This window comes from Petromyzon marinus, chromosome 29 (assembly GCF_048934315.1).
Source record: "Petromyzon marinus isolate PM22_M1 ecotype Great Lakes invasive population chromosome 29, UKy_Petmar_22M1.pri1.0, whole genome shotgun sequence".
Lineage (NCBI taxonomy): Eukaryota > Metazoa > Chordata > Hyperoartia > Petromyzontiformes > Petromyzontidae > Petromyzon > Petromyzon marinus.
Genome location: NC_133695.1, coordinates 7,263,483 through 7,290,186, shown reverse-complemented (window position 1 = coordinate 7,290,186; position 26,704 = coordinate 7,263,483). Strand labels below are relative to the sequence as shown.

General features: G+C 49.1%; 2 protein-coding genes across 4 annotated transcripts; both read right to left on the bottom strand.

Annotated features, from left to right (window-relative positions):
* Positions 1–321: 321 nt before the first annotated feature.
* FIBP (FGF1 intracellular binding protein) lies at positions 322–9,747 on the bottom strand. 2 transcript variants are annotated; one of them, XM_076070535.1, is made up of 11 exons: positions 8,977–9,747; positions 7,597–7,814; positions 6,172–6,373; positions 4,809–4,935; positions 4,075–4,175; positions 3,383–3,516; positions 2,987–3,095; positions 2,414–2,477; positions 1,646–1,732; positions 1,172–1,269; positions 322–1,064 (listed from the first exon to the last, which is right to left on the bottom strand). In XM_076070535.1, exons 3-11 carry the CDS (start codon positions 6,354–6,356, stop codon positions 995–997), a joined length of 975 nt encoding a protein of 324 aa, XP_075926650.1. In that variant the 5' UTR covers positions 6,357–6,373; positions 7,597–7,814; positions 8,977–9,747; the 3' UTR covers positions 322–994. The 2 variants fall into 2 exon arrangements, with proteins under 2 accessions (XP_075926650.1, XP_032818668.2); XM_032962777.2 differs by lacking the exon at positions 7,597–7,814 and having other exon boundaries at positions 8,977–9,745.
* A 1,928-nt stretch (positions 9,748–11,675) lies between these two features.
* CCNK (cyclin K) lies at positions 11,676–26,416 on the bottom strand. 2 transcript variants are annotated; one of them, XM_076070533.1, is made up of 12 exons: positions 26,307–26,355; positions 25,468–25,521; positions 24,311–24,533; positions 23,790–23,871; positions 23,227–23,358; positions 22,795–22,900; positions 21,995–22,052; positions 21,335–21,504; positions 18,386–18,786; positions 15,161–15,191; positions 13,698–13,766; positions 11,676–13,104 (listed from the first exon to the last, which is right to left on the bottom strand). In XM_076070533.1, exons 3-12 carry the CDS (start codon positions 24,469–24,471, stop codon positions 12,341–12,343), a joined length of 1,974 nt encoding a protein of 657 aa, XP_075926648.1. In that variant the 5' UTR covers positions 24,472–24,533; positions 25,468–25,521; positions 26,307–26,355; the 3' UTR covers positions 11,676–12,340. The 2 variants fall into 2 exon arrangements, with proteins under 2 accessions (XP_075926648.1, XP_032818671.2); XM_032962780.2 differs by lacking the exon at positions 25,468–25,521 and having other exon boundaries at positions 26,307–26,416.
* Positions 26,417–26,704: the final 288 nt, after the last annotated feature.

The following is a 26,704-nucleotide window of genomic DNA, read 5'->3' as shown; positions in this document are numbered from 1 at the left end:
ACGCGCAGATCCCAACTCCACCAAGCGCTCAGCGGTGCACAGAAAATGGGCAAAACGCGTCCAATGTGGAGACTTTGCCCCGTGGCGCGAGACCACTGCCTGCGCCGCGTGCCACCTCAACCCCTGACACCCATCGCACGACCGATTACTTCTGATTATTCTTCCACTGCTTACCGAGAGTAATCGTTGGAATTGAAGCAGCAGCTAACCGTCCCGCGCATCAAGGGATCGTGAGCTTATCTAACGAATAAAATAGCAACAATCATATGGTTTAACAGTCACATGTTAAGTCACTTTCAATGACAGGAAAAGACCACGCGATAATGAATGAACCTATTATTTATTATAGTCATAACTACTGGTGTTGATTAGACACGCCTCATCGGCACTTAACAAAGCCATGGGTACCACATATACAGCCAACTGATAGGAAGTTTCTCCCAGCAAAAACAAAATACAGTTTTTGTCCCTCGGCTTACGAACCTCTGGGCTAAAGACGTTTCTCATTTCACCTGGCATAACGCACTTTCTGTCTCTTACCTGTTACCCCATGACCCCCACAAGGGCACACGCCAAGTTCTAACTCAGCCACGTGACGAGGGCGCCTTAGCAGCCAGCGTGGAGAGGCGACCTTCCCGATATTCCCCAATGCAAAGATATAGCCTCATCCCACCCACACACCGCGAAATCCAACCCCCGTTGTCAACCACTGCTGTCAGCCGTTGTTTACAACCACCGTGGTCAATGGCTGCTGTCAAACGCTATTGTCGTCCATCGCTTAACGACGTCAGCAACTTGCGAGCGGGTAACTGAGGAGCAAGCGGAGGATTTCTACTTCAAAGTTAACTCCTCTCCACAAGCGCCGTATGAACATTGGTGGTGGGGAGCAATGGCGGGACTGGTGGGCTCTGCCGGTGGCTCCTCCTCCGTGCCGGTGGCTCTCAACTCAGGGCAGTGCTCTCGGTTGCGACAGCGCCTACGCCGCTGCAGCCGCTCACTCGTGGTACATCTTGAGGACGCAGCTGCGGACGGTGCCCATGTAGCGCTCCCACAGCAGCTGGTGCCTGTGCGCACATATACACGCACGCACATGTACATGCGTGTACTTCACACTCAAGGACGCATGCGCACGCAGGTAAACGAGCACGCAAAGCACGCATTGTATACGTACTTGAAGGCGTCCAGCGCGCTGGCGGAGTTGGCGTACTGCGTCAGGAAGAGTCGCACGTCATTGTGGCTCCATCGGTCGGCACGGCAGGGCTCGATGAACTAACGCACACACACACAAAGTGCACACGGTGGTCAAAACTAACAAGAGAGCAGCAGCTAAAGGCCGGCTCGTGCCCGAGAGGACGTCAACCGCCTAACTGGAGTGATGGAATCAGCTCGTGTACAGGCGCTAAGTGGATTGTAACATCCCAAGATCTTGAGTGATGGTGATATCTCGGGGAGGTGTTCATCCAGTAGTGGATTGAACAAGGCTGATATTGATGACATGCACACGCATTTGGAACCTAGTTCTATCTTAGCCAAGTGGGAGCCACATAGCAGGCACGTGCAGGCAGTAGACTCCAAACCAAGGTGCCTCGTTTGGTGGTATCGAATCTCGGAATCAAACGCGGGTTGCGGAGTTCACATGACTCACCTTCTCGACGAGGTCGATAAAGAAGTCTCGCACGTCCTTGCTGTGCATGAGCTTCACGGCGATGTTCACGATCCCGCGAGACAGCGCCTGCCGTCACAGCTCAATTTAGAAAGCCGAGGACGAGCATCGGTGTTTTGTGCGAGAGCGTGTGGGTAGCAGGTTGGAGGAAGTGATATGGCAGGGGCGGGCACAGAGCACCCATCTCAAAACCCTCTTTCTGCATCACATTTCGTGCCCTGATGGGAATTGCGTGTTTTTTAACACCTTTGAAAGACAGGTCCTAAGCTCCGTTAGCCTGACCTGAAATAAACCGACTTCAAAGTGGCCAACAAAACGACACTAACCTGCTACTGCAAGCCTCTTTATCTGCTTTGCTACGCAATGCGTTAACGAGCGGATGCCTGTCAAAGAATTTTAAAGTCCTGTAGTGCTGCACGAGCGCCAAGTCAACACGGAGAACGGGCGCCAGGGCCCAGTGCAGTTTCGACGGCGGTCTCTCTACAGCACGGCGATGCTGCGCGTGCGTACACGACCCCGCCTGATCATGCACATTTGGCGGCCTCCGTAAAACCCGTGCCCCCTAAGGCTCAGGAGAATTTTCCGCCGAGCTGATGGTCGGATAAGGCCGAAACGTGATACGGGGGGCAGCAGGCGAGCCCAACTGTGGTGGGAGATGTTCTAAAAAATGTTACGGCTACTTTGAACCAAACTGTAAATGTTATGTTAAAAAACATGGGGATTTGAGGGTGGGTTAATTAAAATAAGCACCTTGAAGCTCGCCTCCATTTCGCTGAAGACGGTGATCTTGCCTCTAAGTGTGGTGCACACCAAGCTGTGGACACAAACACAAAAGATCCCCTATGTAGCTTTAACAAACTGTTGGGGCAAGGGCTATTAGCGAGCACCTATTAAGGCCGGGACGGCACACGAGGGGGTAGGTAGCCAGCAGCACACGCCCAGCTGCCTTTGTCTCCCGAACGCCGATATTTACACACCACACCAGGTACTCATTTGAGGCTGAGACGATTTAGTGGAGGCCCAGGATGAGTTCAGATATTCGTCACTGGTGTTGGCCGTGAGCGGGAATCAGTCCCTGGGTTCATAGCGCAGTGCGCTAACTGCTACGCTACACACACACTTACGCACAAATGCACACGCACATTCAGCAAGTTTATCTCAAAGCAGAAAATGCAGACACGTGCCTCCCCCATGTTACACATGGCTGCAGTGCAGCTGCGTTGGCTCACAGCACAAAGCCCATTCCCACAGCTAGGAGTGGTGGAGACATGGCAAGGCACGAGATCATCACAAGAGGTCAGAACAAGGTCCAGCAAGGGCCACCTCTTGTGCTGGTCCAGCAGATCTTTGTCGGAGATGAGCACCTTCAGGTCCTTGAGATCCTGCAGGAACTCTCGATCGAGATCCACGTCCATGTCATCCTCCTGTGGGCCTGTAGCCAGGGGGTGGCGGGGTGCAGGGGGCCAGCTGTTAAGGGTCAAGTGCCGAGTTTAAATCAAATGGCTTCCAGGCGGCAAACATCTTGCTGACCAGATGGCGAATAAAGTTTTTTTGTTATACTTTTCCCCTATTTTATCAAGACTGTACGATCACCGTGTCCATTATTCATCATCATTATGTGATGTTTCGGGCAATGGGTCATTGCCCAAAACTTATCCCACCATTAGTAAACGGCACCCACTCACTGACAGCTCCCACTCACCGACGGCGCCCACTCACCGACAGCACCCAACGTCCAGTTCTGGATGAGCTGCTCGGCGCAGAACGCAAAGTCCTCGAACGTGAGATACAGGAGCTTCTTCTTGCCGGTCTCGAAGCGGTTGTTGGTGAAAAACACGATTGCCGCATAGTCCCTGCGGATCACATGCGCGCTGGTCAGCTGACATCGTAGCCCCCCCGCGCCAGTGCGTGAACACCGCCCAAGGCACCGTGTCGAATGGGTCCGCCTGATGTATGCCGTGCGTCGCTGAGCCATGTCCGTATTGGGTCACCTGGCTAGTACGTGTGTGGGTGGGTGGCTCACCCTGTTCGTCTGTGTCTCTCACCTCTCTAACGTGTTTGTCTCACCTGGGCGGTGTGTGTAGGTATGTGTGGTTAACATGATCAGGTTGTGTATGTGTGTGGTTCACCTGTCTAATTTGTGTGTAGCTATGCATGCTTACTCGTGTGTTAAGCCCACCTAGCTAGTCTGTGTATGTGGTGTGATGGGTGTGTGTATTGTTCACCCAGCCAATATGTGTGTGTGCGTAATGGCTAGTGTATCTCACATGGCTGGTTTGTGTATTGCTTACCTGATTAGCGTAAATGTGTGTGTGCGTGTGGTGCACATGCAATATGGTGTGTCTGTGTGGTCCACCACCTGGCTAGTTTGTGCATTTATCTCACCTGGCTAGTGTAGTGTATCACTTCACCTGGACAGCTTCCTGGACAGAAGGAAGTGCTGTTGGATGTTGTCCACCAGTGCACCCTTCATCTCCTCCACCACTTTGAAGACTCGCTTAAAGTTGTCAAACTAAATCAAATCCAAAACAAGACACATTCCGGCTCGGTTCATAATACGTTGATTTTTGGTTCACACGGTGTTCAGAGTTTGGCCTAAATTAGACCCAAACAATTCCATGCTACCTCCTCACCATATTACAGGAGAGCAGTGATGCTATTGCTGAGCAATGGGGAACTCTATTCTAGATGACAGTGAGGGTGAGTGAGACGGTGGTTTGAGTGATGGAGGTACTGACAAGTTTGATGGAGACGATGGTGAGAGTGATGGAGATGGCCATGATGGTGACAGACAATATTGAGACGGTGGTGACAGTGATGGAGATTAGTGGTGAGGGAAGTAGAGATGCTTGTGAGTGATGGAAATGGGACGAATGATGGTGAAGCAAATTATGATCAGAATGATGCAGATGATGGTGGCAGAGATAGCGATAAAGGGTCAAGGAGATGATAGTGACTGGTCATGATGGCAACAGCGATGAACATGATGGCAAGGACAACAGAGATGGTGGCAACAGTGGCAAAAGTAATAGCGGTCAGGGTAATGGAGATGGGTGATAAGATGGAGATGATAGTGGCAAAGGTGAAGGATGTGGACAAGAATTTGCAGCACGTGGAGCGAAATATGGGAGAGTGCGGGATGCACCTGGCGGCGGCAGCTGCGCAGCGTGACGCCCGTCTTGGCGCTCACGTCGTCCAAGTCTTTCTTGGTCCCCTTGGAGAGCTTCTTGCCAAGCACCTCGCGCACAAACGCCTCGTCAAACTCGTAGTACCTGGCCATGCGTGGGAGGAGCCCCAGAGTGGGTTACGCGGAGAGGAGGAGGCAGTTGGATGTGAAAATAGGAATGTATTTGCTTACCATTAAAATAGATGGCTTGTGATTTAGCTGCACCCCCATGGTGTGTTTCCGTCATTGGAGTAACGTACTTTACGTGCAGGAGGTTAAAGTAAAGAGATTCAATTAGGCTTTTCTGGTTTAATAAATGGTATTGTAATTCATCATCACCATCATCATCTGCCTGCAATGGTTCTATTTTTGTCGTCAGAATGACTATTTTGTCTAATCTCAACTTTTTCCCTTTTAGATCGGGAGCTACTGCATCTATCCAGCTGGTTGTCTATGTTCCCCAAAACCATTTTCCTTCCACATTATAATCACTTTCATGAAGACGCGGTCTGCTTTGAACCACATCTGAACACCACAAAGCAGCTGCGGCCGCATATTATGCCAGTGGAATATTGCGACTGTGGCTATCACCACCAAACTATGGACCACATTATTCAGCAATGAACTCAACACATTTGCCAATAATACTGCCTGAGAAGGAAAAACATATAATAGACTTGGCACCACAGCCAATGCAGTATTACCAAATAGTATTATCATTCAGCAATGCCCAAAGCTTCACTCATTCACTGGCTGGATCTCAAGATATTCACAACATCACTCCTGTAACCCTTAACTGGTTCACCAACCTCGTATGTATGTATGTTGAACTTCTCTCGCACCTTACGTATCCAACCATGCTAATCAAAGGTGCAGGGGAAGGACAACAAACTAAACACAAAAACTGAAAAAAATACTTTTTTTCTATATTTAAAAGTGCATAACTCCAGTAGCTTCCTCATATCCGCAGGAAGAGCGTTCCAGACGGCCGCAGAAGCACATCTGCAAGCACGCGATGCAGTGACCGTCTATGTTCGATGGTTAGCCAAAAATCGCTACAAGGATGACCGGCGTTTGCATGATGGTTTATGCTCCTTGACGACATCAGCAAGGTATTGTGGTTCATTTGTGGCAAGGGCTTCGCGTAATGAGTACGACCTTATAATGTATTTGTTTGGCAACCGGAAGCCACTGCAGTTCAGCGAGCACTGGACGGACACGGTCCGCATTAACGTAGAACATTGCTCATCACCCTGCCGTACTATTGTAAGAAAGGTAAATGTTAATGTTGTCTAGTGTTGTCGACTGCACACAAACTGTGCGCTGCCGTGAGGGAGATTACTTCTCGATGAGCGTGGCACGCATGAGAGGTGGGATCTGGTAGAGCAGCTGGTTGGCCAGCTTGTGCGGCGTGTGCAGGAGGCGCTCCAGCATCTGGCACGAGCGGAACTGGTCCATGGTGTCGCTGTGCAGCAGTGCCATGGTGGCACCCGATCGCTGTAGGAGAGTGCCGCTCTGTGTCCGCATCCCCACCGCGTCGGTCACTGCGGCAGAGGAAATGCAACGGTGACTAAACGAAGCGTTTCAACGCGCTGCCTCAACTCAAGACCCCTATGTCCTTTTTCCGTGGGCAAATGAGCCATGCTGGGGCCGTGCAAGCTTTTCGCAGCTTCGGAGGTCACCAGGGTGTATTTCTAATGCAGAAGCTGAGCCATGCCGCAGACGTCACGCATCATAAATGCGCGACCCTAAGGTCACACGCTCAAGAGTACCGACTGATGCAATGAGACCCTTTTTTGATGCAATGAGACCTTTTTTTGTCAAAATCCCGATTTTGGCGGCCATACATGGGTTATTAAAATTATTAAACCAGCCCCTGACCCTGCGTGGTCGAGCCAGTTTCAGATGGTTTGGTCCTGGCTCGGCACAGTGAATAGCCAGTGGAAAAGCACCTGTACCGTGAGGGCCCCGTGCAGGCTCGGCTCAGATGTGTCAGTAGATAAGGGGCATTATTTGTGCTCGCTTGGGGCTTCTCGGACTGCAGTGCTTGTTTCTCCCTTAAGTTCCAAGTGTCCACGATTTAAGTTGACCCAATGTGTTTGTCGATGGTGACCTACCATGGAATTTACTCAAATAGAGTTTCGTGACAACCATGGGTAATAAACAAAAATATATTTTATAATACAAAGGCTGTACAGCAGTCTTCTTCTTTTGATGGCTGATGGAGATGCAGAGCAACAACTACAATTTTATATTTAGGTGGTCAAGCCAGATAACTTCGTCAGGATTAGCAGAGTGTATCATTGTAATGTCTCTTTCATATTTGTGGTTTGGGCTTTGCGTTTTGATATGTTGTAGGTATTTTATGGATGACCACAGGCGCAGACTGGAGAGTTTAAAAATTTCCATTTGTGGATCAGGTATCCGGATCTTCCATGGTTTGTGCGGATGCGATTGAGAATGGAAGATGTACAGCAGTTCAATATTGTAGGTTGCCAATGAACGAGAAGAATATCATTGGGCCTTGGTGATTTGCAAGGACTTGGATTTGAGAATTCCTGGAAAGAACAATTTGGAGACCTCGTCTACAGCAAGCAGGCGTATAAGTCCAACACTCCAGCGAGTACACTCGTTGAAAAGTGTGCAGCGAAGCATGGGGAGATGCGTTTGTGCAATTGCTTTGAGTGACAAAAAAAGTGCAAAAGCATGGATTTGAGAACATTGGCAGGTTATGGGCAATTCAAACTTATATTTGAGAATTCCGCACCTTGATTAAAGGTGAATTACAATTCAAACGGTGTGCTTGTTGGACAGGGCACGTCGTGGCTAGAAGTCACGATGGCCGGTGGGCGAGACGAATAACAGCGGAGTCACAGCCAGGGTAGTATGAGGGTCCGAGAGTTCAGGAGATGCAACTGCGTGCAGGTGTGAGAGAACATCCGGCCCGCAGGTCGTATGAGGCCCGCGAAATCATTTGGTGTGGCCCTGCCAAGGTAACCGCAGACGGGACTCAAAATTCAATACATCTAAGAGCAAACCTGGAAAAGCAGTTGTGAGTAGCAACATCAATACCAGCTAACATCATCACACGCCTCGCCAAAGAGAAGCAGTTCCAGCCATCGCATGAGGTGAGTTAATTAAATGTTTGACCAAATATAACAGGCTAATTCTTAATTTGATAATTTTGTATGGCCCGCGAATGATGTAATAAATATCCAAATGGCCCTTCGCAGAAAACACATTCCTGCGGAGGGAGCTGATAAGGAACGTTGGGTTGCTCGGTCAATGGCCAGGGTCAACGGCGGCACCACGTGGTGTATTCCGCAAATATGCCTGACTGTGAGGGCGGGCACAAGCCGGCGTGAGAAGGTTAAACGTTGAGTTTTATAAGGGCACCACGGGGTGACCAGCCCCTCCCCACCCAGCCCCACCCCGCCCCACCCCTCCCCACCCAGCCCCACCCCTCCCCACCCAGCCCCTCCCTACCCAGCCCCACCCCTCCCATTTTTGGATGCACAACGGACGGACGGGCACAATAATCCCCTGTGTGCTGGTGGTGTAGTAAGCAGGAGGTTCCTACACAGTAAAAGGTTCCCCATCCCTGTCAGCTAGACGGCTCAAATACAATCGCAGGATCGTGAGAAACTTTCGTCAAGCAGCGGGGTTGACCGTAGCTGGCGATGATATAAACCCACACAAATAAAGCGATTATGGCTTTTTTTTTGCAACGCCACACATTCCCCGCTGTGACCCTGAACGCACCAGCACCGTCAGCACATGGTGTACTCCACTGCTGGATGAAAGGCCTCCCTCCCCCAAGTCGCCGTCAATAATCGTGGTCGTGATAACGATCCACGTAGCGCCGCAGACTTGCATGGGTCAAACTCCGCGCATTTCCAATCTTGTTACGACTATTAACCACGCTTGAAAATAATATATATTTTAAAACAAAAACTAGAACGCACTTAAATACTGGCGACTGTTCTGACCCCTAGATAGCACGCGTATATAATAAAACACGAGGCGCGCAAACGCGTAAAAAGCGATAAGGGCCGCAGCCTACGGTCTGGCCTGATTTTCTACCCGCGCTAGGGCGGCCCCAGGCCGCAGGGGGCTGGGCTGGGGTCGCCGTACGCGGTCGCCTCACCCGAGTGTCCGTCAAGCCAGAGCCGGTAAACCTCCTCGTCAATGAGCGTCGTGTTCCCCACGAACACGTCGAGCTCTAGCGCCATGGCAGTCGTCCTCGTTTCGCCGTGTTAGCTGCTGGAAGCCACGGCAGGAAGGAGGCCGGGAGAAGCGGTCGCGGGCAACCCGCGGCGCTGACGTAGGCCAAGCGGCTTAATTCTTTAATCACTACAGTATAACATTTATAACAACAACAACAACAGCTACGACGAACAATAATATACGCAACAATGCAATTTGTTTATCCAGGAAAGCCTCACTGAGTGTCAAGTCTCTACTTCTAAGAGAGTCCTGCTACATGTGAACGCGTGGAAACGATCCATGTTATTGGTTCTTTCGGTAAAGTCACGTTGAAGGGAAACAATAAAATAATAAAATATATATTAAACAATAAAAATTCTCACAACGTTTCGACTGTAACTGTAACACAGTCGAAACGTCGTGAGAATTTTTGGTTTAATATATATTTAATATATACTAAACTGTAACACAAACTGTTTGTGTTACAATCGAAACGTCGTGAGAATTTTTGGTTTAATATATATCTTATATATTAATATATATTAAACTGTAACACAAACTGTTTGTGTTACAGTCGAAACGTCGTGAGAATTTTATTGTTTAATATACATTTTATTATTTTATTGTTTCCCTTCAACGTGACTTTACCGAAAGAACCAAGAATATGAATCACTGCAGTCACGAACGCTTTAAATCTAAATGTTCCACGTTGAGCTCCTTTCATCTCGGGCTGTGGTGGTGGTGGTGGCCAGCAGATGGCCGCGCGGCACTGGATTCTTGTGTCTGTCTGTGCGGAGTCGTGAGCGTTGAGCACGCCGCACGTGTGATGGATCGCCGCACGTGTGATGGATCGCACGCACGTGCGATGGTCCGCCACACGTGTGATGGACGTGTGATGGACCATCACACGTGTGATGGATCGCCGCACAAGTACTCCGGCTTTATTTGTCTGTCATGTCTCATGCTTTTCGCGCAATGCGCCTTTTTCCCCCGATCCTCTTGTAAAAAAAATATCAATACCAGAAACCTGCTTGCTGTACTGCCATCTGCTGGGCACATCAAAACTTTCAGCGGGTTGAGGAGCTTCAAATACTTTACGTGCTCCATCAACCCTTGCCTCTTAAAGGGATGGATCTCAGGAGTGCGTTGGGGTGAAGCAATACAAGTTACATGGCTGTGGAATGTATGTGCTGTATTCCAGATTTGAAGCTTTCGTGACTTTACCGAATAGAACCAAAGAGTATGTGCTGTATGTTGAACTTCTTTCGCACAGTGCGTAGCCAACCACGGTCATCGGAGGTGCGAGAATAATGCGTTACAGGAATCGCATTAGGGGCCCTCCATAAATGACGTCACGCGATTTTTGACGATTTTTGACCCCCCCCCTCGTCACACGGCGTCACAAAAAGTCAGACCCCCCCCCTCAAATATGACATCACAAAGCTCTGCCCCCCCCCAAAAAAAATTCCATTTAAAAAATAAAACATACTTCAAATCGCTTTAAACTATTGTCATTGTAGTGCGTATTTGATGTGGCGCTGCACTCTGATGTTGTAGGAGAAAACATTTATTAAAAAGTCTATTTAATTAAATAGAACGTGTTGTCTATATTTATTTAAAGTTGCACATTTTGATGTGACGTCACATTTCTCACCCCACTCCCCTCGTCGCACATCGTCACAGATGTCTGACCCCCCCCCCCCCAGGTGCGTGACGTCATTTATGGACGGCCCCTTACCAAAGGTCCAGGACGTTTGCTATTTTATTTTATCAGAGCTGGACTTAAAACAACACAATATCCTGTGGCCATTTATATAAACTGTGCAGGCCCATTGCCCAAAACATTCCCATTATAACACCTGTCAACCTATACAGTTTACCCGTATTCTTGTACAGGGAAATTGAGCTTTGAGGTCCATACGGCGTACAGCCGTTTCAATACGGGCACATTTTTTGCGTCTATTTGTGTTTCTCCCTTGTGATGGGATTTTGTAGGATGAACGTTGAGATTTATAAGGGCACGGGGTAACCAATAAGGTGTGAATTGGTTTGTAATAAAGTAGGCATTAATAAGGGGTTGACAGGTATGCATTATATGTATTCCTTTCAGGGCATTGCTATATTGAATTTGTTGATTTTTTGTACAAATTTCGTGTTTGCCCCCTTGTGATGAAGCGTAATGATTTGGGGGTGACGATTTAGTTAAAAATAAGATGGTTTAGTCGTTGTGTTCACTGCAGCACCTCAAGTAGCTGCAGTGTTTACATTAACCCAGGGGTTCTTAACCTTTACTGCAGCCTTGGACCGTTTTGGTTCTCAATCGTAAAAAAAACATGTTAATACATAGGTTTGATGAAACAAAGTAGTTGTACTTATGTGCCCGTGGTTAATTTGTTTCGATGATTTACCTTCTAAAAAAAAAATCTGCCATGTCTCGCACCCCCAGAAAGGGCATCTCGCAATCCCAGGTTAAGAACCACTGCTGATTAACCAATCATAAAAAATACGAATGGAAAGTTAAGGGATTCTCACACGTGGTGTCTAATAGTGAGAATATTAAAATTTTAATTGACAAATTGATGTATCACATCTAGTAATGAGATAAATTTGAGGCATGTTAAAAAACGAGCCTTATACATATTTTCCAAGCATGTTCAATTTTTATTTTCAAATGTCAAAATATAATTGTATTCGCTGCATTGAGGATGACATTCACACCTCCGGATCAAGTCATTTTGCAGTACACAGTAGTTTATAAAATAAAAACAGCAAACTTTAAATAGTGTACTGGTCATAACAAGACCATGGGCACAGGCGATAATAAGGCAATGTTGACGACTGCCCTTCTCATCAAACAAAATTACAAGCAACGCACCATCGCAGCCAGTCGGCATATGGTTTATAAAACGCATTACACATCATCGATCTCAAGCATCCTTCACCACGAAGGTGGTGCGATTCCAAACAAATTATTCGCAACACAAGCCACTTATGTTCCCGTACATGCCACCAACCACGAATTCTACATAGAAACTCATGGAAGTACAAGGACAACGGGCAACTCTGCCAAACAATCACCACTTGACCTCCTGAGCAACCACATACAAGAAGACTCCACCTCTGCTAGTCCCCACAAACCTGCTCAGATCTGTTGTTCAACTGTCCAGATGCTAAGACGGTTACATTCGCGTTTGCGCATGGTTCTTAATTAACGTACTGACAGCGCTGGATTTAACATAATGTAGTTATTGGTGCAAAAATAAAATCCTTGTGAATGCGCCAAAGCAAAGGCTCTGGCGCCATCATCACCTCTTCCACGCGTTGCGACCTCTCGCCTCTTGCATGCAGGTGATGCGCACCTGGGGCATCGCCGCCGTGGGGGGTTGACCCGGTGGCCCCCCAGGGTGGTGCGGGTGGGGCGGAGGTGGGCCGTGGTGCGGGGGTGGCCCTCCGCCAGGCGAGGGAGGGGGCGGAGGGTGAGGCGGCAGGGGGGGCGGCGGCTGGTGATGGTACCCAGCCTGCGGGGGCACGGGGGGCAGGGGAGGTGGGTGGGGGAGCACGTGGTGTGGGGGCGGTGGCGGGGGACCCACGCCGGCACCCCCACCCGGGTTGGGCGGTATATGGTGGTGGTGGGGCAGTGGGGGAGGCAAGGCATATCCCGCGCTCGTGCCGTACGTGTGCGGGGGGTAGGCGGACGGCGGCGGAGGGGGCGGCAGGCTGGTGGGGGGTGGTGGCGGCGGGTAGGAGGTGGGCGGAGGGGGGTAACTGTGTGGCGGGAGAGGGGGCGGGTAGCTCATGTGACCGGGGGGCGGATAAGAATGCGGGGCGGCCGCGTAGCCCCCGGCCCCGCCGGCTTCCGCCGCCATCCCGCTCTGGTAGCTGTCGCTTGCGCTCAAGTAGGAGCCGCTGCCCGGGGGGGCGTAGGGGTGCGGTGGGGGTGGGGGCCGGGCAGGAGGGGGCTGTGGGGGGAAGGGGGGCAGTGCGGGGCCCTTGGCGATGTCGTTGCCGTTCCCCACGCCGGAGTCCAGGTCCATGGACACTACGGACGTGTTGGCCGATGTGCGCCGCTCTGTGGGGAGGGAGGACGACCAGCAAGCAGTTCACCAATGGTGCAATATATCTTGACAGCTGAAGCCCAAGGTCAAGACAAAATCTTCAAATGAGGATTTTGTCTTGATGGACTACGTTATTGTCAGCCACAGCTGAATAAAGCCCCCTGCTCCCACCACCCCATTTTATTCCATTCCTGTTTATCCTTCATTATTTTTGTCCAGTCGTGGCCTCCAAATATTTTGATTAAGCTGGTTACAAGGGTCATGTGTGCCGGCAAGGAATGTAACAATGCATGAATTAACAGATTTCCCACTAGATTCTTAATTAAAGCACATATGTAATATTCCGTGCTTTTTTTAAATCAGTACATAACCCTTGCATGGGGGGATGGTGGTGCAGACGAAGACTGTGTACAGAAGAGCTTACACACTAAACTCTAGGTCTCCCTTGCACATTTAATTATTGCCTGCTTTGTCTCGGCGATGATGGCCGTTTCCACTCTTTTTCATCTTTGTTGTGGAAAGCATCCTGAGTTGCATTTACATTTTTGTTATCAAATAGTTGCTATGTATATATATTTTATCAGGACAAACAGTATGTTCCTCTCACCTGTGATCGGAGGACCGGCAGTGTGGACTGGAGAAGGGTCTGGCTTCGGTATTTTTATAAGTGGAGTTTCTGTCATGTTATGTTGGGCAAACAGGTGAATGATCAGCACGAGACTAAAGAACGTCAGATAAACATTAAATCATCTCAAATACAACTGTCAGCAGTAGCAGAACATGCGTGCCAACAAGGACACTCAATTGATTTTGATAATGTTGAAGTTTTGTGCAAAACTAGCTACTACTGGCCAAGACTAATTAGAGAATCTATCGAAATTGAAAGAAATCAAAATAAATTTAACCGTTCGGATAGCTACCGCCTTAGTGCTGCGTGGAAGCAAATAATCAAATAATACATTATTTAAATGCATGCCGACAAAGGGCTGCGTACTTTAATAGAGATTACCGTTGGTAGGGCTATTTTAATAAACACAATAGACAGGAAGGACAAGTTTAAAGGGCTCGCATCATGCACATGCATAATGTACATTGCCTCAGTAATCCCCCCCCCCACATTGTGCAAAAGCGCAGCTGCTTGGTCAACACATCTACGCCTCTATATAAGTATAAGGAACGAAACAGTAAGACTTCTCCACAAATTTGGCTGTCGCCTGATGAAGCTAGTTGTAATTACTGGTGAAACGTCATACTCGGATTGTAAATGTTGTAGCTTGGCTCTCCAACACACCAGTGTACTATACTAGTGACGAATTGGCATGTTCTGTTTACGTGACAACCCTCACTAGTTGGCTGTGTCGGGTGGTGGCGGGTTTTAACGACATATATTTACGTGATCTAACCCAAAAACCTCTATTATGGACAAACACGCTCGTTTCCGCTTCTCTGTCCAATAGAAAGCAACTGCTCCAAGTAGTAACACTGTGTTATTCACACAGAAAAAAATAATGGGATGAGGTTGGCATCGGTGGCTATGACAAAATCACTAGGAATGCACCAGAACTTGACAGATCTCAGAAGACAAGCAAGGTATTGCTTTTATGGGCGACCACCCTGTATAAAAGGTGTTATGAAGATTAGGGGATAAGTGGTGGGCAGTCGACAGCCGTGTAGAAAAATCTGTTGCTGTACCACTAACCCGCATTGATTATTGTGTGTGAAGTGTGGCAAAATAACTTCCACAAACCACATAACATGGGGGAGCCTTAATCCAGCATTAGACTTAAAAAGGAGGAGCTGCGCATATAGCATCTATATCGGCAGTGGTATGCAGGTACAACTGTAAATACACGCACCACATTAAAGTTTAACAAGGCCTAATAAAAAGTATAGTTGTATTTTATAATTTTAAGTATTACATTTTCTGCTTCCTTCCTTAGAACTTAATATAAAAAAAAATCAAAAAGTGAGGCATTTCTTGTAAATCAGCTGCACTTGGATGTTTCCTACCCACGAAAACAAATAAAATAAATCAATCAACAGACCGTAGCAATACAAATAAAAACTCACCGACAACTTTTTCCTCTCTTGCTGGAGACACCTACAAACATCACAAATCCAAACATGTATTAAAATCGGCACGTGCAATGTTTCAACACAATTGAACGGTTGTGTCACCACGTATTTACACAAAGGTTCACCAGAGCCCCACTCCTAGGTGCGAAGATTTGATTTGTCGGTTAAACTCTATTGTGTAAAATCAAACTCAGTAGAACCGTGAACAAACGTGAAAAGCAAACAAAAAGTGAAAAGGGGGGCCCAGTCAAAGTGCCACATTTTGGACTATGGTAAGACAAAATCTCAGGGCTTAGTTTGTTCAGGCTAGGGCAGGGCTAGGATACTGCACCACATAACAAACATGCCCCCTGAGTCCATTCACTCCCAAGTATGCAGTTTGGCCCTCAATTCTACACAACATATTGTGGAGGACTGTCCTCTAACCAGATTGGACAGAGGACTTCGAGCACTGAACTTTGTTCATAAACAAGCCAGGAGCAAGGAGGAGGGTTAGCATCTGGTGGCAACCGGCCGTAAAACCCTAAAGCCAAACATGGAAAGTCCTTGCAAACAAATGGGCCTCAGTCCCCTGCAGCCCTTAAGTGGGCAGAGGGTGCAAAGAATCCTGGGACTTCATGACTCTGCCGCTGCAGGGAGTGCAGAAACCTGGGCAAATCTTTTTGCAGATGACACGATACTGATTACTGCTGGCTGCTCTCCGGATGACGTGATTGCTAAGCTCCAGGGTGATTTCAACAAACTACAATATCAGCTAGTTGCTCTTAAATTAGTCCTGAATACCTCCAAAACCAAGGTGCTATGCTTCTCACCGGGACTAAAGCAGGAAGTTATTTTTCCCCAATTACATTCCTTAATTAATTATCAAATAGAGCAAGTCAAGATCTATAAGTATCTTGGGGTCATCCTGGATTCAAAACTGAATTTTGAAGATCACATTGATTATATTGGTAAAGAGACACAAATTGGTTTTCTGTATCGACACAAGCACTGCTTCCCCCCAATGTTCCGTTTGAAATTGATAAAAGCTACCATACTGCCTCTACTTGACTACTGTGACATCGTGTATAAATCAGCCCCAAGTACTGTACTGAAGAAGCTTGATTCCATCTATCACTCGGCTTTAAGATTTGCATTGAACTGCCCATATAGGACTCACCACTGTGATCTCTACATTGGGTGAAACTTAACATCTCTTAATGTTCGACGGCTTGTGCACCAGATCTTATTTATTCACGATGTACTTACAGAAAAATCCGCAGACTACCAACTGGATCTCCTCTCTGTTTCAAATAACAAATTTGACCTCAGGTCTTCGCTCATTTACCAGCTTCATATTCCCTATTGCCGTACAAAAACCGGAGGAAGGGCCTTTGCTATTGATGCCCCCAGGGTCTGGAATGCTATTGCCAATAAACTGCAACTTGAATCACTACCTATGAGATCTTCACTCAAAACTGCTATAGAGGAGTTGTACACCCCTAGCTGCCACTGCTATTCAGTGGCCTAAAATATGGCTCTAGGGTTTGGTGTTGCATGTTATTTATATAGTTTATTGTTAAAAATTCGGTCACAGTCCCTATGATCACTGTTACATTGCATTTATGGCTTTTATTTTGGTGATTTCGAAAACGTTTTTTTGGTTTGGCCATGTTTTTGTTTATTGTAGTACAGAGTTAGACTGATGGCCTTAATCTTAGTTGTATTGTGGTTGTTGTTGTTTGACTTGCATCCCACTGGGATTTTTGCACACAGCGTTGGTGTACGGTGCTATTTCAGGAATATTTTGATGTTTTTTTCCTGGATTTTCTGTTTGCAGTCACATGATCACTTTAAGATGTTTCTTATTCATGTTTTTATTTTCTGTTTGTTGCGGTTGCACCCGATTCAAGAGCCGAATGGCTGACAGGGCTATACCAAATAAATAGAACTATGGAACTATGTTGTCTGCACATATCAAGACGGACAAACAAAATGGAAAGAGCAGAAGGTTGTTCGGGAGGAAGATAAGGTTGGCTACATGGAATATTGGAACAATGACGGGAAAATGTCAGAAATTAGTGGACTGCTTGAGGAGGAGGAAAGTCGACATCGCATGCATCCAGGAAGCAAAATGGAAAGGCAGCAATTGTTATACCATGGAACAACAGCAAGGATAAATGGGGTTTGAGTTTTGCCGAGTAAGAAGATGAAGACAAAGGTGGTGGAAGTCAAAAGAGTGAATGACAGACTGATGATAGTCAGCCTGGCACAGGAAAGCGGGGCTGTGAATGTGGTGAGTGCATATGCCCCGCAGATGGGCTGCGGAGGGCAAGAGAAGGATGCATTTTGGGAGAGCTTAGACTTGGAGTTCCAGAGCTTACCGGTAGATAAAGCAGTGGTGATGGGTGAAGATTTAAATGGAAGAGTGCGAAGAAGTAAGGACGGATATGAAAGGAACCATGGAGGATGCTGATATGGCAGTAGCAATGGAGGAGAGAACATTCTTCGGATGGCCCAGGGAAATGATATTGCAGTGGAGAATACCTACTTCCAGAAGCAGGAGGTACATTTGATGACCTATGAGAGTAGAGGTAAAGAGCCAGATAGATTTCTATCTGGTGAGGAGGAAGCAACTGAAAGGAGTGAAGAAATGCAAAGTGATTCCTGGAGAGTGTGTGACTGGCCAACAGACTGGTGACAGACTGTGTAGTGAAAGGAGTGGGGTGATGTGGTGTGATCGGACATGGTGGCCCATGGAACGGAAAGAGAGATGGCGCAGGACAGGGAAGCACTGGAGGTTGGCAAGGACAGTGGACCTCACTATTGGGACAAACGCGTTGAAGAAGACTGACAGCACTGAACACGACAGACGATTATCGTGTGGCCTGGCTCGGCCAAGTATGCACAGGCTAAAATAACTCTCGCCCTACCCCTAACTTTAACAAACTACCCAACCAAACTAATACCTGCCCTACCTCTTATTCCGGGATTTGACCCAGCCTACTTTTTACTTTCGGGTGTTTACATCGACCTACGTCGAGAAAGGAAAGACAACAGCATTGGTTTATCAGACAAGGCATCACTCAGCAGCCCCAGGAAGACGCAAGGCTGTTATGTGACGCACTCAGCAAGACAGACTCCTGGTAGGAGGTACATCTTGTTAAAATAGATACCGGGTGAGAGGGACACCAGGAAATAGAGATACCTGGAGATACAGAAACCGGGTGAGGCTCGTACCTGCAAGGGGCGCTTAAGGGGCCGGGGAGAGCTGGAGGGAGGCGATGGTTTTTTTGGTGTATGCGGCAGCGAAGGTTGCGCCTGTTGCTGTTGCTGCTGCTGCTGTTGTTGCTGCTGTTGCTGCTGTTGCTGCTGCGCCACAAGCTGCTGTGCCGCGACGAGCTGTTGCGCCGCCTGCTGCAACTGCGCAATGGCTTGTCCAGCTTGCATGCTGACGACCGGGGCCTCCCCAGGCAGCTGCTGCTGTTGCTGCTGCATGGACAATTGCTGCACGGCCTGAGCCTGAAATGAGGCCTGCGTGTGTGCCAGCCCGATCGCCTGCGCTTGCGACGGGGGCTGCTGCAGCTGCTGCTGCGACTGCGGCGAGTGCGAGTAGAGGTCCAGCACCTGGTGGCAGATGTCTGCGAGGGAAACACAGCCAAGCACAACGTGTGCCGCATTGATAAACGGCGCTGCTGCAGCCCGTTTGGGTTAAGTGCTGTTCCAGGACAAATCATTGACTCACCAGGTAGCTCAGGGGTAGAGCAAGCGGCTCATAATCAAAGGTTGCGCGTTCAAACCCTGCGAGGGCGAATAAATTGAGTACCACTATGTGGGGAAGTCAACAGTGGTTGTCCCGTTTAGGCTTTTCCCCACCATAGGAATGTGAAACTTCTACCACTGGCTCAGAGCTCAATACGATCGAATCACTGGAGGGAGTGGGTGAATCATTACACCTCTGCATCCACGCACTGTACCACACAGACATGTGCGCACGCACGCACACACACGCACTCACCGGACCTCACAGACGTGTGCACACGCAAACACACACATGCATACACATGTGCGCGCAGACGCACAACAACAACCGCCATTTGCCACTAAGTGGCGGTGACGTCACCACGACGCTTGTGCCAGGCTATGTGCACCTTGAGGCCACGTGAAGTGTCGAACGCCCGCTGGCATGAGGTCACGGGGCAGACCCAGGTGCCACGGGTCGACTGACTGAGATGACTGGCTGATGCACCACCTGTGCCCCCTACTGTGCCAACCTGCTGTGCCCTAATCACCCGGCACTCCGCTCGTTGTTGTGAGCGTCGCTCCTCCGCCCTCCGTTGTTGTTGGAGGGCGACTGCCTCCAACTGCCCAGTAGCGTCCTTCACGAGCCTCCTCCACAGAGGCCGATCTTGACACCGCTGGTACCAGTCATCGGCAAGTCCACTCAGCTCCACGTCCTCCTGTACCACATCACTCCATCTCTTCTCTAGCCCGTGCCGCGCCCGCTTAGCCCCCTTGATCCGGCCGAACAAAAGCTGTTTCGGCATGCGGTGGCTGGGCATGCGGGCTACATGACCCAGCCAACGCAGCCTTGCCTGCCGGAGGAGCTCACCGATGGGACCTTGCCCAGATCTTTCAAGGATTTGTTAGCTCCTCACACAATCCAGTCTGGTTAAACCCAGGATGGATCGTAGGCAGGCCAGCCTAAATGTTTTCAACCAGCGAAGATGTTCCATTAGGGGGGTCCACGTTTCGCAAGCGTAGAGAAGGGATGGAATGACCGTGGCCGAGAAGACCTCAAGCTTAGTGCGGAGCGACAGACCAGGTAGCTTCCACACAGCGTTACGCAACCGATGAAAAGATATTGCCGCTCGACTGATTCGGAGTGAGACCTCTGCTGTTAAACTGGAGCCGGCCATAAGCCCACTGCCCAGGTATGGGAAACTCTCCACTCTCTCCACAACTGCCCCATCACCGATTGGGAGTTGTGGGGGTGGAGTGTCCGATGGTACAAAATACCCAGGCAGGTGCTTAGTTTTGGTGGGGCTGATGGTAAGGCCCCATCTCTTAGTGGCACGCTCCAGTCTCAGCAGCAGCATCTCCAACTCCTCCTCTGAATGAGCAGCTATTACCAAATTATCGGCATACATAACGTGGTTGAGCAATAGGGAGCCATCCCTTGACCGCACCCAGGCATCGATCAGCCTCCCATTATATCTGTACCATATGGAGATTCCCCCGGTACAGCTATTGAAGGCTTCCCAAACTACGTGGTCAAAATAGATGTTAAATAATGTGGGAGCCAGAGGACATCCCTGTCGCACCCCAAGGTGTACAGGGAATGGCTCTGACTCCCGGCCACGTAGTTTTACCCGGGCCCACTCACCATCATGAAGGTCCTTAATGATCGTGAGCAGAGGGTCAGGGACTCCAAAAGCACGAAGAACAACCCAGAGCCCAGGCCTACTGATGGTATCATAGGCCTTGACCAGGTCAATAAAGCAGAGATGTAGGTCTTGTTGGAATTCCCTACACCTCTGCTGTAGTAGACGGACAGAAAATATGGCATCTGTGCAGGACCGCCCTTTCCTGAAACCGCATTGGGGCTCTGCAAGCCTCTCCTCAGCGTGCCTGGCAAGGCGATGTTGAATAATCCTTGCCAGGACCTTTCCCGGCACACTGAGGAGTGAGATGCCCCTGTAGTTGTTACAGTCTGTGCGGTCCCCCTTCTTAAAGAGGGGGACCACCAGGGCATCCTTCCAATCCTGCGGAACCCGTCCAGTGGTCCAGATTGTTGTTATGATGTCATATAGGGCAGTCTGTGCACAAACGCCACCCTCTCTCAGCATTTCGCTTGGGAGATTGTCTCTACCCGGTGCCTTTCCTGGTCTCAGACTCCGGATCGCCTTCAGTACTTCCTCAACAGATGGCACCTCAGCCAGCCACTCACAGGGGGTGACTTCTTCCAATATTTGAGGCACCGCAGCCTCAGCAGGGTCATCCCCACTTTGTGCCACAATGTTTTCCTGGCTGAGGGATTTCCCCTCCCCCAGGACCTCACAGAAATGCTCAGCAAATCTGCAAACCTGTTCCTGGGGGTCAAAGATTGGATCACCGTTTTTTCCCCTAATGATGGTAATAGGTGTGGCGCAGACGCACGCACACACACACACACATGCAACCACTCACCCTCCAGCAGCTCGACGGGCACGTCCTGCACGAACTGCTCCCACCAGCGGCGGTGCGCCGGCCTCGACGTCCACTCCTGGATCTCAAACTTGCAGAGGCGGCCGGCCAGGTACATCACCGCCACACCTATAATCTCGGGCTCCCATTGGAGGCACAGCATCGTGCACAGGCTGTGTGCAGAGGGGAAGGAGAGGGATTATAGGGTGGTGGGGGGCGTTAGGAAGGGAGGGAGCAGTGATGCACGTGTACATGCGTAGCCACGCATGCACACATGCAGACACTTGTACAATCCCTTTTAACAATCCGCTGCTGGATGAGGAACTCCCCACACGTCATGCGAGGTTGTGCGAGTTTTTTTACCATACTTCACCACACTAATCAGTGCGGGTTGGTGAAGGTGGAGAGCATAGACGTATGGGCATCAAATGGATTTTGCTGCACTGCTCTCTGCTGGCACCCCACCGTGGCTTATGACCAAATCAAAAGAAATGTGCAGCAGGGTAAAATGTCGACAGCGCTTTGACAGACAGGCAACTACAAAGCTTAACGGGAGTTACAGACTGCGGGGCCAACAGGTACACCAGGACATGTTAATTAGTGCAGGATGAGCGGTGGACACTTATGCGACGTCGAGCTGGGAGAGGCGGTCATCTCACTCACCTGTCATTGACAAACGTCCAGGCCATCTGCACCAGCTTCTGCAGCTTGCTCTTGTCTCCTGCGAAAAAACAACACAGCGACCTGACGTTCTTAAATTATTTAAGACAGCGGGGTTCTCAACCCCCTCGGGGCGCAGGCTGCAGCATCGATACCGTGCAGGAAAATGTGTGCAGGGAATGTTAGCACCATGTTGTGGCGACAGAACACACTCGTACGCAACACGAGACAAATGCTGTACTAACACCGCATTATATAGAGGCGTGGATGTCTGCATTGTGGCCTTAATAACCTAGGGAGGGGGAGGGCACAGGGGAGGATGCAGGAACCAGTCGTGTTGACTGTGGGGGTGTCATACCAAAAATATTGAGAATCACTGGTTTAATAGATTATGACAAAACCATTGCTTCTATGAACGTACATCTATATAATCTCAATCAGCTCTCGCCTCCCGTAAAATCACGTGACTTACGTGTTGCCAAACTCAACTCTGAATCCCTCCCCTCTCCCTGCGAAAACAATAGCTGCTCCCTTCCGCTTAATAATTTCCTTCTCTCGCCCTCTCTATCCTCCCCTCTCTCATCGCCGGAATCTTGGCCAGGTCATTCAACCTCCCCTTCCCCTTTCTACTTGGTGCTCTCTCTTTCTTGCTGCTGCTCATCTCGAGCCGTGTCCTGTGTGTGTATCTTTGGGACTTCCCCCCCGGCGTCCCTTCCCTTTCCCGGACTCCCATACAACCAAGCAAGACGTGTTTTTGAGACTATGAATGCAAGTGTGTGGACGACGTGCAGCGGTGAACAAACCCTTGAGCTGCTTGGCGTATTTTAGGAGAAAGTGGTAGGGGTGCTCCAGCTGGAGGTCAAACTTGATGGTCTGCAGCAGAATCCTCTCTAGCACCATCACCTCCTCCTGCTCACAGAAACACAGTTCAGTTGTTGATTTTGTTTTACTGGGTGATACACCAAACCCCCGCACCCTAAACCCAAACACCAAACACTAGCCCTAAAACCCTAACTCTAACAATAAACCCAAACCATAACCTCTAATAGGGGGTAAATAAGCATGTTCACTGCTGGGAATACATATTCATTCCCCAAAAGGAACCAATATTTGTTTATACTGGCAAGATTGTGAGAGATAGCGATGGATTGGAAATGAATATTGCTGGTGATGATGAACGACATGTGTTCACGACCACAGAGCATGTGACACAGCAGAGGGCAGTGGTCGCTCGCCTTGGGGTCGTCTCCAAACTGTGCGAACTGCACATCGTTGAGTAGGCTGCGCGCCGTCTTGATGATGTCCTTGCACTTCTTTGGCGTCTCCTCTACCTTGCCGGCCAGGAAGAGGCAGCAGGCGCCCGTCACCTGCGCAGAGAGTGCATCACAGACCCAACAGCCGGGTTAATTCCACACAGGAACACGCACAGTAGAGGGGCCTGACACAAGGGCAACGAGCCTGTACAACTGTTTTCTAACTTTTCATTAAAAAAAACACATTTCACCGTAGATATATTACCCATATGCCTGACACGGTGCTTGGGAGCCTTCATCCAGCAGTGGATTGACAAAGGGAGGTTAATTATTATTTAAGATATTCTGCTGTAAAACATCAATCTACTAGGTGGACTAAAAACAAATATTTTATTTTTACATGACACCAATGATTCTCCATAACGGTACGTAGGTTAACGTACTGCTTAGAGCAAAGTAAATGTATGGGCCAAGGTTTGGAATTAGATTTAAAGCTGAAATATGTAGGTTGCATTTGGAGAGAGCTGTCGTAGCAGGAGACTCACGTATCGTGGGAACTGCTTGAACGAGTGGAACATGTAGAAGCGGTGGAAGTAGACCATGCCGGTTGCGAGTGTGTCGTAGTGCCTGTCGTGGAGCTCAGGAAACTTAACGTTGCAGACGACTCAATTAGATTCATTACTCACGGAATTACCAAACGGCTGTGTGAAGACACCCGACGGACCCCTTGTAAACCACTTTGGTGGATATTTTACCGTTTTGGCTACGACCACCGACTTCACGTAATTAGGCATCTCCTCACCGCAGTGAGTCTCTCGCTTTTTAAAACCATTCGTGGAAAGACAAAGTGAAAAAAACTCACGAAAATGTTTAGTCCTCTGCCCAATGGCAGGGTGCCATAGTGTGGCATGGCGTTGTGGACCAGCCTTGCGGGCAAATATAATGACAACTACCGCAGCACGGCAGGCATTAATATTACACTGCGATTCAAATTAATTGCGAAGTGAACACATCATGCAGCGGTCATCAGAGACTGGCGCCACCGGGCGCTAACGACAGAGGATACAGCCCGAGCCTCGTGCCCACGTCGAAGATGAAGCGAGCGCCCTCGCGGCGGTAGCGCGACTCCGTGACAGCGTCCATGCCCTCCTGCATGGATGGAGTCCGCACAAGGTCGCGCTTGTCCCAGTACCAGCATGGCCGCCGGGGCTCGCCCTTCGCCCCCATTCCCCGGGCTGGGCCGAGCACCTCCGGAACGGCTCAATGAGTCCTCAGTAGTCTCCAAGCAGCTGAACACATACACATGTGGGCAACAGGGTTTTAGTCAACAATGACAGTAACAAGTTAGATACTACTGCACACCTTTTCACGGTCATGCCGTATAGCTCTCCAATTCCTTTTTGGGTTGTACCGTGTTGTAACTCATCCCTCTATGGGGAGGGAGGGACTTACAAGTTAACAGTATTCCGCTCCTGAAGTAGCTCTCAGTACATTTAGTGAAAACGTCAGACATCACGCGGTACAACCAGAACACACATGAGACTGCATTTACCATACGAGTTGGCAAAAACAAACACGGCCTCCTTTGGAATCCGATTTAACGTTAACGAACCCAGTTTAATTAAATCAGACAAATTGTTTGGCGATTCTGCGTTGGCAGTGGTGCACAAATAACAAAAACACTCGACATATTCGCCAATAACGCTGCGGCCTTAACAGGAAACATGTAATATTGACGTTTCGGACAATGGCCCTTATTCAAAGCACATGGGCCTACTTTTCGCTCAATTTATACTGTACTAATGTATATAGCAAAGTGAGAAGTTTCACTTGGTTTTTTTTATTTAAGGGAGAAATCATTCTCATCGTTTTTAATGCAATTTGGTGGAATGTTGGCTAAGTGGATATTCGTCCGCTGCCCTATGAGCCTAACCCCTTAAGTTGGAGACTCATACCTGTCAACCCATACGGTTTACCCGTATTCTTGTACAAGGAAATTGAGTTTTCAGTTCCATACAGCCGTTTAAATACGGGCTTTGTAGGATGAACGTTGAGTTTTATAAGGGCACGGGGTGACCAATAAGGTCTTAATTGGTCTCTAATAAGTTAGGCACTGCTAAGGGGTTAACAGATATGGATTCTCGGCCACGGCTCGTATCCGTGGTGAGTGATATCAGAATTCGTCTTGGGCCCCTCCCAAATCCTTCATTCAATCGCACTGACCAGCGTGAAGTATGGTCAAACAACACCCACACCCCGTGCCTGTCGCGGCGAGGCCTTCGTCCAGCAGTAGATTGGCAAAGTAATGTGAAAACATACATTCGGGCACGTGTTAATCCACTCAGGGACCTTGTCCCGAACAACCAACCCTGCAACAACGTTAATCTTAGACGCGCACTCAGTTATGAAATTGTCAAATAGCCCAGTGTAGGCCCCTGTCGAGTCCCGGCGCTCAGCGAGGCTTTAATCCTTAATGGAACAGCACATTATTGTTATTCCGAGGAGATAAGAGCGACTAAATTAGCTCGTGTACAGGTACGATGTGGATTCTAAATATCGAAGGATCGCGAGGGACGCGGCAACGGCTTTGGGGAAGCCTTCATCCAGCAGTGAATAGACCATGCCCGATGACGACGATGATGAATACATTATTGCGAGCTACGTGTACTTATCTCACAACACGAGACCACACAAACACTGGCTCCGTCATCTTTAACTCAAACTTCACACAGAGATTAACAAACCCCGCCGCTTCGTCTCATTCCCATTTCCTAGACCACGCACGGCGAGCCGAGCGCAACTCTCCACCCACGCGCCAGACCAGCCCCGGGCCGGGCGAAGTGCGGCCTCGTCGGTAGGGCCGTCGAGTCAAGGGGCGCGCTTCGCCGCGGCCTGGTGGATACGCCGGGGCCGAATCTCTCGAATGGCCTTCGAATTTCGCCGCGAATGGTGCAGGAACTCGGCCAGGGCGATGACCTGAAGCCCCGGGCGACTTAATTTGCGTTAATTGGCGCAGCGTTAATTGTAGTTGTGCGTTTAAATGACGGTAGAAGATGTCTCACCAGCAGAGCGGACCGCCCCGGTGTGCGTACTCGGCGCCGGGGTAAGATGAGTTGGGACGCCTCCTCCAAAACCTCCCAGGGGCGTCGCTGGGTGTCGCTACACAAATCTAGGGAAGCACTAAGTAGTAAGTAGTAAGCAGCAGCAGAAGTCAAACTAAACTGCAGTATACTCATTGTGTGTTATTTTTTCCGGTAAAGTCACGTATGTAGAAATAAAATAACATTGAACTAAAATAAAAATAAATCACGACGTTTCGAACGCAACACAAGCGATCATCATCATCATTAGGTGGAAATGGGGTAAAACAAATAGCGAGGGGACACATAGGGGGACAAATCACGCGCATAGTACATAGAGAACGGTAAACTGCACGGAGTCAAATACAACAAGAAATAAG